General features: G+C 49.7%; 1 protein-coding gene across 2 annotated transcripts in view; it reads left to right on the top strand.

Moving 5' to 3' along the window:
- The first annotated feature begins 8,817 nt into the window (after positions 1-8,817).
- Positions 8,818-9,962, top strand: part of GAS7 (growth arrest specific 7) — a 219,070-nt gene continuing 217,925 nt past the window's right edge. Inside the window, exon 1 of one of the 2 annotated variants that reach the window (XM_023653502.2) lies at positions 8,818-9,534. In XM_023653502.2, coding sequence (XP_023509270.1) covers positions 9,352-9,534 — 183 coding nt within the window. In that variant the 5' untranslated portion in view covers positions 8,818-9,351. The remainder of the gene's footprint in view (positions 9,535-9,962) is intronic. The other variant, XM_070226552.1, reaches the window with a different exon arrangement.

Raw genomic sequence — 9,962 nt, 5'->3', positions numbered from 1 at the left:
ACTGGGCCACGGGGCCGGCCCCTGTTTTCTTGAGTCTTTTTTAGTGATTCTTCCTGATCCCTAGCCCCCTATTGTCAAAGTGTCAGTTGGCACTTACTCCTGCTGTGCAGATATCTTGTTTTGGGGTCTTGTTGACCTCTGGGAAAGCAGAGCTTTGTTGTACCAGTATCACCAGCTTCGAATACCCAGAGAGGACCCCGGTCCCATGCCCTTTCATCTCCTGGAGGTCACTCACGATGCTGGCTGACTTGAAGCACAGCTGCTGCAAGGTTCTGCTTCGACCCGCTCCCCAGGCTGCCCCACAGGCCCACAGGAGTAGTTCCTGCATCTCAGTCTCTGCCCCGGGGTGATCATGGGGAGGCCTTGGGAAAGATTCTTCGGGGGAGATCCTGCTGGGGACCTCAGGAGGAATGGAAACCTGCATGCATACTATTTCCTCACCAAGATTTTTCTGGAAGGCTCTGGAAGGAATTTTTATTAGCCTAGAGAGTAAATAAGCATTACTTCCACCTCCTTAGGATACCAGGCCTGGAAGTTTCCACAGACTACTCTCTGGCTTCTCAAACTCCCGCAGTGAGTTCTCTTACAGTCTGAACCCAGCCCGTGCACACTGGATGGAGCTGGACCCCTAACCAAGAAGAGGGCCCAGACGGCCTCGGGCGAGCCTTCCTGTCTCCCGCGAGGCAGGCTCCCCCCCCTCCCCCCACCGCCGCCCCCCTCACCGTGTCCCCGTTCTGCAGATGAGGAAATGGAGGTGCAGGGACGTGAAGCCACGCGTCCCAGCGTGTAATTAGTAAGCGAAAAAGTTGGGACTTAGATGAGCCTAATAATTTGAGTCTTCGTTAATAAACGGAGGGCTAATTATAGTCGTGAAAGAGACTGTTCCTTTTCTGTTGTGATTAATTCCGAATTTATTTTTAGTCTTCAAAAGAATGGAGACTCATGGGGTTTTGTTCAGAGAAAGAAATGCTATCCCTCACAGGCTTCCTTGGCCAGCCCCTCCTCCCAGGGGAAGCCAACCAGCAGCCAGGTCACCCTTGTGCGCCTTTCTCAAAGCTCAAGAGTCCCCAGGGAGGTGTGTCACCCTAAACTACTGGGAATGAAAACTTGAGAGCTATTTTCACACCTAGATTAGAGGGGCACCACTTACAAATGAAAACCCCAGCTCCAGCCACACGGTTGGGGGAAGAAACGAGGGTCTGGCTTGTTTTTGGGGCAAGAGAAGTGGGGCCGCCCCTCTCATAAACATCTTAAACTTCTTCTATTCTAAGCTTACTTAGGGTGGATTTTTCTATGCTGTAGATATGTTAATAGCGGCCATCAAGTTGGAGGTGGGTCTTGGCCCTGGAGACTTCCTGTCTCTTTAGGACGGCTTTGCACATCTCTGCTGGGCTCCTTGGAGGATATTCTGTTGTTATTTACTCCCAAAGGGCAATCTCATTTCCATACTTCCCTGCGGCAGCCGGGGACAGTGGGAATGGGGCGGAAACTCCTTTCACCACCCACTCGCCAAGACCAGTGAATAGATGGACTTCTACTTCTAAATGTTATTTTTGGTCCCACGACTTACTTTCTTTGAGACCCTTTTTCCTTCTCTCCTCCCTGTTTTCTTTTCTTCCCTTCACGCTTCTTTTGCAAATGAAACCTCTAGCTTTCCCTGTGGAAGCAGGGTGGGGCTGGGGTCCCTCTGGCTTCGGAGACTGTGTGGGGGAGAGGGGCTCGGCTGGGAGAAAGATGGGCTTGTTTTTCTCTTCCCTCCTCCCTCTCTGCTCTCTCTTCCCTTTCCCCTCTCTCTTCCGCCCCGTTTCCCGTTTTCTTATTCTATAGTCTCTGTCTCTCCTATTCTCCGTCTATCTGTCATGTGCTCTGCCTCCCACTTTCTGCCGGCCTCTGGCCCTCCTTCCACTCTCCTTGTCATCTTTTCAGATGGTGGTGTGCCTGGCCAAGTAGGAGGCAAAGCAGGATTATTACTTACAAATAATGACATTCTCTGATGCTACAAATAATACCTGAAAATGTATGACAGCTTTGGTGTTTGGGATGGCCTACACTAAAATGGTGTTTCTCAAAGTATGGTCTGGGGACTCCAGCAGCATAATCTGGGGGTTTTGTTAAAAAGGCAGATTCCTGGGTCCCATCCCTGACCCACTAAATGGGAATCTCTGGGGGCAAGGCCCAGGAATAGGCATCATTTTTATTTATTCTTATTGGGGTTTTTTGCAGAGGAAGATTCACCCTGAGCTAACATCTGTGCCAATCTTCCTCTGTTTTTTAGTATGTGGGCCACCAGCACAGCATGGCCACTAACAGAGTAGTGTAGGTCTGCGCCCAGGAACCAAACCCGGGCCTCCAAAGCAGAGCTCCCTGAACTTAACCACTATGCCCCCGGGGCTGGCCCTAGGCATCATTTTTAACATTCTCTTCAGGTAATTCCTATATACACTGTCAAAAACCAAACTCTGCACACTGAATAAAACAAGGCAGAAAGATGAGTTTATCACCAAGACTTTCAACCTGCAAGCTGGGAAACTCGAGGCTACAGGAGCAATGAGTTCTGAGTTGCTCACAGACTGAGAGGTTTTTATGGGGTAAATACAGAAGTCTTTTGGCTTTTTCAGCTGATTGGTTGCCTAGAGGTCTTTTCTTATTTCGACCATGGTAGGTGAGTCAGGGGAACAAGAAGTCCAGAGATGGCGTCAGCAGGCTTGGTGTTTGGGGATTGGCTGGTGTCCCAGAAGAGCTGTAAATTCCTATAAGGTTAGGTTAAGTTTCCTCTATGCACCTGCGTCGACCATCTCCATTTTGTCCCTGACATTAGTGACTCCATTTTAGTTTGGTTTTACCTTACTTAAGTTTCAGACTCTTTGGCTGGACCTCACTCTCAGACTCCAGATGGGAGACCCGAGGAGGGGATGGATAGAGCTCCTAATGCTTTCTCTTCCTCGTAGGCCCAATGCCAGGTTTCTCTAAGAAGAGAACTAGACTCATTCATTTTCTCGAAAGTCACGATTCCAAAATGCTTATTTTCAGTTGACTAACTTTCTTTTCCTTCTTCCTGTCTTCTTGAAGCTGATGCTCAAGATCACTGATTCTCAAGAAGTGTACAAAACATCCCCATGGTACAGGAAGACAATATGAGAACCTCTACCTGTATATAATATGTATTTTAACATAACTCTCTAAAAATCTTAATTTTGTGTATTATAATATACTTATTAGTTTAATGGTTCATGTATTTAATTTATAAATAATAGAAATAGACATATTTGGGAGTTTTACTGGTAGAGACGCACAGTCAAAAAGTTCAAAGAGCATCACTCTAGAATGTAGATTATGTATTATTTGAGGTCAGGGACAATATTATTTTCTTTAACAAACTGTATTGAAACATAGCAACCATATAGAAAAGTGCATGAATAAGTATATAGCCTGGAGAACAGCCCTGTGTAACCAGCACCCAGAACAAGTAGATTATTACTAGCATCCCACATACCCCCTTAGGCCCTCACTACCCTTACCCCAAATAACCACTTTTTTGCCTTGTAGGAATTTCATATAAATGGAACTGTGCTCTATGGATCTTTAGTGTTTGGCTTCTTTTGCTCAACATTACATCCGCGGGATTTGCTCACATGTAGCAAAAATTTGTCCATTCTCAAGGTATCAAAGTATCGAGTTTCCCACTGAATAAATACAGGATGCTATGTTCAGCTTTTCTAACTATCAAGCCTTCCAATGGGCTCCCCCCAGCAGTGTATGGGCGCCCCAAGTATCCCCATCCTCACCAACCCATGGTACTTTCTCTTTTGTTTTGATATTTCCCGCCCGGTGAGTACATACGGTTTCCTCCTTATGATTTTCACTTGCTTTTCTCGATGATTAATGAGGTTGAGCACCCTTTACTGTGTTGTGGCCATTTGGGTATCTTCTCTTGTGAAATGCCTGTTCTAGTCTTTTGCTCTTTTTTTCCCATTGTGTCCTCCACCTTTTGCTCATGGATCTATAGGAATTCTTAGTATATGCTGCCGTATTTCTCTCTCTATCCCAGGGCCAGCCCATCGTCCATTTTATAGCATGTGCTTCATAGCTCTTCAGGATGTTGTTGAATGAACTAGCACGCATGCGTGGGAAAAAATATGGTTGTTGAATGAATGAGGCCTTTACATATTTTTGTTTATTTTTTGGTTTATGATAACAGCTTTATTGAAGTATAATTTACATACCAAAAATTTTACTTGTTTTAAGTGTACAATTCAACGATTTCTTGAGTTGTGCAACCATTACCACAATCCAAGTTTAGAACATTGTCATCATCCCCAAAAGAAACCTCCCACCTCTTTGCTTATTCCGTTCCTACTTCTAGCCCCAGGCAACCACGAATCTATGTACTATCTCTATAGATGTGCCTTTTCTGGACATTTCATATAAACGCAAGCATACGACACGTGGCCTTTTGTGTCTGGCTTCTTTCACTCAGCAGACTGTCTTTGTGGCTCATCCATGTGGTAGTCTATCAGTGCTCCACTCCTTTTCATGGCTGAGTGAATATTCCATTGTAGTGGTATACCACATCTTGTCTATCTATCCATCAATTGATGGACATTTAGATTATTTCCACTTTTTGGCTGGTATAAATAGTGCTCCTGGAAACATTCATCACAAGTTTTTGTGTGGCCATTTGTTTTCATTTCTCTTAGGCAGATACCTAAGAGGGAATTGCTGGCTCATACAGCAAATTTATGTTTAATTTTTTAAGAGATTGAAACCCTTATATTTCTCTGCCATCCTTAGGCTGTTGATGGAAAGGCATACAAGGCTGTCCTGGGTGGAAAAGAAATCTCTGCCAGCACATAATTATCAAATGCACAGTTTTGACAGAAAGCTGAGAAAGAGACACGAAAGCGTGCTCTTGGGAGCATGCAGTCTGATCCAGGTGTTCTAACACGTGTTCACAGAGTAACCTGGCAATACGGAAAATCTGAACACAGACAGAGGCCCAAACGGTCTATGCAAAACGAATGCAGGAAGGATGCGATGCCTACTTTGTGTAAGACTCAATGTTTGGCTTTAAGAGGGATGGATGGAAATTCAAAATAAACAGGGTTTCCCTCCTCTGAGTTATGAAGAGTTAATCAGTAAAATAAGCCTTAGTTATCAAAGAAGTTAAAAAATCAAAGATTCAAATAAAAATTCAAAGTAGTAATAGAAGGTCAGAGGAGGAAGGCAAGCAGGAAGACAGATAAGGGAGAAACTCATCTTTCCTTTGAGATCTTGTGAGAAAACAGAAACTCACAGTGTGTGTTCCTTTAAAGTTTTTGGCATCTAAAAGATGTAAGTTTCCATTTCTATTATTGTCCTGGAAATCTTAGTTCAAAAAGAAATGTTAGACAATAAATAACAAGGCCCATTGGACTAGATAGATAATAATAATTGCCAATATTTGATTACTTAATGTGCCAGGCATTGCTCTAAATAGTTTACATGTTTACTTATTTAATCCTCTTATAACTCTATGAGATAAATATTACTATCCTCTTTCTATGATGAGGAAAATGAGGCTCAGAGAGGTTAAGTAAATTGTCCAAGGGCACACAGCTAGGAAGTGACACAGGTGAGATTTGGATACAGGGAGTCCAAAGCCTACATATTTAACCACTAACTACATTTAACTGTCTCAATTTCCATATTCCAGTTATTATTATTTTTTTTAACAGAATGAGTTAAGGCTCAATGTCTGTTTTTTTTTTTTTTGAGGAAGATTAGCCTTGAGCTAACATCTGCTGCCAATCCTCCTCTTTTTGCTGAGGAAGACTGGCCCTGAGCTAACATCCATGCCTATCTTTCTCTACTTTATACATGGGACGCCTACCACAGCATGGTGTGCCAAGTGGTGCCATGTCCGCACTTGGGATCTGAACCAGTGAACCCTGGGCCACCAAAGCGGAACGTGCGTACTTAACCACTGTGCCACCAGGCTGGCCCCTAAGATTTTTTTCATCAATTACTTTATATAAGAATGTTCTGTTCTTTCTTTCTTTCTTTCTTTCTTTTAATTCAGGTATAACTGGCATATAATATTAGTTTCAGGTGTACAACATAATAATTCAATATTTGTATATATTGCAAAATGATCACCACAATAAGTCTAGTTAACACCTGTCACCATACATAACTATAAATTTTTTTCTTGTGATGAGAGCTTTTGGGATCTATTCTCTTATCAACTTTTTTCTCTAAGAGAAAGCCCTTAATTAATTGATTTTTTTCTTTCTTTCTTTTTTTTTTTTGGTGAGGAAGATTGTCCCTGAGCTAACATCTGTGCCAGTCTTCCTCTATTTTTTTTTTTTTTTGAGGAAGCTTAGCCCTGAGCTAACTACTGCCAATCCTCCTCTTTTTGTTGAGGAAGACTGGCCCTGAGCTAACATCCATGCCCATCTTCCTCTACTTTTATATGTGGGATGCCTACCTCAGCATGGCTTTTGCCAAGTGCTGCCATGTCCACACCTGGGATCCGAACCGGCGAACCCGGGGTCGCCAAGAATCAGAACATGCGAACTTAACTGCTGCGCCACCGGGCCGGCCCCTTCCTCTATTTTGTATGTGGGACTCTGCCACCGCATGGCTTGATGAGCAGTGTGTAGGTCCCCCCCCAGGATCCCAGCTGTGGACCCCAGGCCACCAAAGTGGAGTGTGTGAACCTAACCACTATGGCACCAGGCCAGCCCTTCAACTTTCAAACATGCAATTTGGTATTAACTACAGTCACCATCTGTACATTACATCCCCATGACTTATTTATTTTATAACTAGAAGTGGAAGTTTTGACCTCCTTCTTCCAGTTATTAGATTTGATCTCTAATCACAGATGGGGAAATAGACCCAAAGGTGTCAGGGGACTTGTCTGAGCTTACTGATAGATGGGAGATCAGGGACAGGCATTCCACTGACACTTGTCCAGTCTTCCTTCTATCAAGACTGACACGGGTATCACCAGTGAGCTCTTTCTTAACACGCCCTTTGGGGCTGAGCCACAAGGACGTACACGTTTCCTGTGTCTGGCAGGTGGACTAGAGGAAGCAGCACTCGAGGTACAATAAGCCAGCCCTCAGTGCCAAGCCTGGTTCTGCTCTGCTGTTGATGGGGACAAGTCACACCCTCTGAGCCCAGTTTCTCCACCCATAAGCTGGGGGCAATAATCACACCAGCTCATCAGGTTACAGGAATGAAATGAAAGAACTGAAGAAATGGACAGCCACGATCAATGCCCGTGCTGCAGCACTGTTTGGGGCAGGTCGTTTGGAGCTGAAGTGTATGGGATGCTGTGTAGACCGAGATTTCTCAAGTCCAAACTGGATCACAGGTTGCTCACAGGCACCACGGAGGATGCTGGGTCGCAGAAAGGCCCTGGACCATCTGCCCTCCTTGAGCCAGGCCGTATCATCAGATATGAAGCCCGAGGACAGCCTGCTGACAGTCACATGTTCTCCTGACACAGGAAATTTTCGTCCCTTTAGGACTTGATGAGGTTACTTTTAGTGGCTGTTTTCTATATCGAATTTCACAGCTCTGCTTTAAAGGACACTTAGTGGTCACCGTGGTCAGGAGTTTGTTTTCCCATGTTTCTAGCCAAGCAAGGGTCTGTGAATTTGCAGTTGATGGAATATGATCAACAGTCTGCATCTGTCAACTCACCCAAGGCCAGAGGCCAGGCCGAGCCCGCTCAGGTGAGACGGCTGGAAGATGGCTCGGCAACGATTCCCAAAGCTAGGGTGAGCCTGGGCGTGAGCATCTTTAAAGTTACTCAAGTGGTTCTAAGGTGCAGCCAGGACTGAGAAGCACTGAATCAGCACAGGAAGATGTGCAAAATCTTACGGCTCCTGCAGCCCAGCCTGAGTGCTTTTATAGAGCATATCCAGGCCAGCAAAGTGAGAGAGAGGCTGGGGAGGCATTGTGGAGGGCCTGAAAGGCACAGGCTGCGACGCCTGTCCTTAATCTAATAGGCAGTAAGGAGCCATGGACGGTTCCTGAGCAGGATGTATGAGTAGGCAATTAGAAGTATACAGAGAGATTAAAGGGTCCAGCTATCTACAGCTTAGGGAATGGCCTTTAAGTCTTCCTGTATGGTAGGCTAACAAAGAAACCCAGCTTTCCTTTACTTCTCTACCCTCAATTCAAGGTCAGCTTCCTTCAGTACCCAGGTCCTCTGGTCCGTGGAGAGCAGGGACTTGTCCAAATGATCTCTGTAGGTAGCTGGCAGCTGGCATGGAATGCGGCAGCCTCTCCCTGACGTTCGTGGACTGAGCAGACTCCTCAGCCTGGTCCATCTGGGTTTCAGGAGGGCGGGTACCCTGGGCCAGCCTCCTCTGCGCGTCAAAGCGGTGGGGGCCGTCCCTCTCACCTTTCCCGCTTTCTCCATTGATCCCCATCGACCTGCTTCCAATTCTACCAACTCCGACTCCGTCTCCGTCTCCTCCTCGCTCTGTCCCTCCGCTGTAACACGCTGCCACCTGGCTTCCCGGCTCAGGCGCCAGGCTTCAAACCTGTCTTTCACCCATTGTTCAGTTTCCGGTGAGTCAAGTTCAACCCCAGGTTCAACCACGACATTGACGGCCACAAACACATTCCCCCACAGCCACCTCGGGGGAGGCGCCCGCCCGCCGCCCGTCACCAGGCCTACGAGACAGGCGCAGAGCGGGTGTTTCCATACCAGCAGCCCTCGGCGGTTGGGGTGTGAGCGGAGAGACCCCTCCCCGGTGACCTGCCCGCTTTGAGAGGGAGCGCCCGGCCCTCAGCGGGCGTGGCCGCCCTGGTCCAGCCCCCGCCCGCCCCGCCCCCTCGTCTCCGCGAGAGCCCCGGCTCGGCCACCCGGCTGCTGGCCCCCTCTCCACGTACGCCCGGCCACTCCCTCGCCGCGGAGCCCGGCCGAGGGTGATGCTCCGGGTCCCACCTCCCTGGGGAGCTGCGCATTTCCGCGCGCCAGGGCGGCTCCAGCTCCGGCCGGCCCTCGCGGCGGCAGCCCGCGTTCCGCGTCCCCGGGAAGTTGTCTCCGGAGCCCGCGGCGCCTCGGTCTCCTCCCCCTGAGCCCCGCCCCCCCGCCCAGAGCTGGGCTCTGCGAGCTGCCCGGCCCGGGGGCGTCGCCGCTGCCTCTCCGAAGCCAGCGAGTCTCCGCTAATCTGCGTGGGGCGCGCGTTCCCCCGCCTGGCCGGGGAACCCCGCGCACCCCCCGACACGGCGCGCGCCCAGAGCGCGGGAGCCCGGAGCGCCGGGCGCCTGGGACCCCGCGGAGCCGCTGCCCAGCCCGCGGGGCTCGGCAGGGATGCAGGCTGGGCTGTGAGCCCGGGCGCCAAGGCCATGTCCGGCGCCCGCTGCCGGACCCTGTACCCCTTCTCCGGGGAGCGGCACGGCCAGGGGCTGCGCTTTGCTGCCGGCGAGCTGATCACGCTGCTGCAGGTCCCGGACGGCGGCTGGTGGGAAGGCGAGAAGGAGGACGGGCTCCGCGGCTGGTTCCCGGCGAGCTACGTGCAGTTGCTGGAGGTAAGGGGCGAGGGCCGGGGCTGGAAGACCCGGGGCTCCGTCCTCGGCGCGCTAGCATACCTGTTGCCTGCACCAGCGCTGCCGGAGCCGTCCCGGTACGAGGGACGGCCCGGGGCCAGCCGGGGGCCGTTGCTGCGCGCCCTACCCGTTGCTCTGCGCTCCCGGGGGCGGCAAAGGCAGCGGGCGCCCTTTGGGGCGCGGGCAGCGCGGGGATCGCCCCCTGAGCGCTCCCCGGGCAGGGCCTCCCGAGCACATCGTGGCCGCCTGAGGAAGCGAGAACTTGTTGCCTGTGTGAGTTCTGGGGCGGGCGGGCGCGTTCCCGGCAGTGGCAGGGGCCGGCGAAAGGCTGCCAAGACCGGCGGTCTGGGGAGGGCGCACGGAGGATTGGGGGTCGGAAAAGTGGCACCGATCCGGCCCCGCAGCCCAGT

Source organism: Equus caballus, chromosome 11 (genome assembly GCF_041296265.1).
Source record: "Equus caballus isolate H_3958 breed thoroughbred chromosome 11, TB-T2T, whole genome shotgun sequence".
Classification (NCBI taxonomy): domain Eukaryota; kingdom Metazoa; phylum Chordata; class Mammalia; order Perissodactyla; family Equidae; genus Equus; species Equus caballus.
The sequence above is the reverse complement of the archived record's forward strand: the minus strand, read 5'-3'. Positions and strand labels throughout refer to the sequence as shown.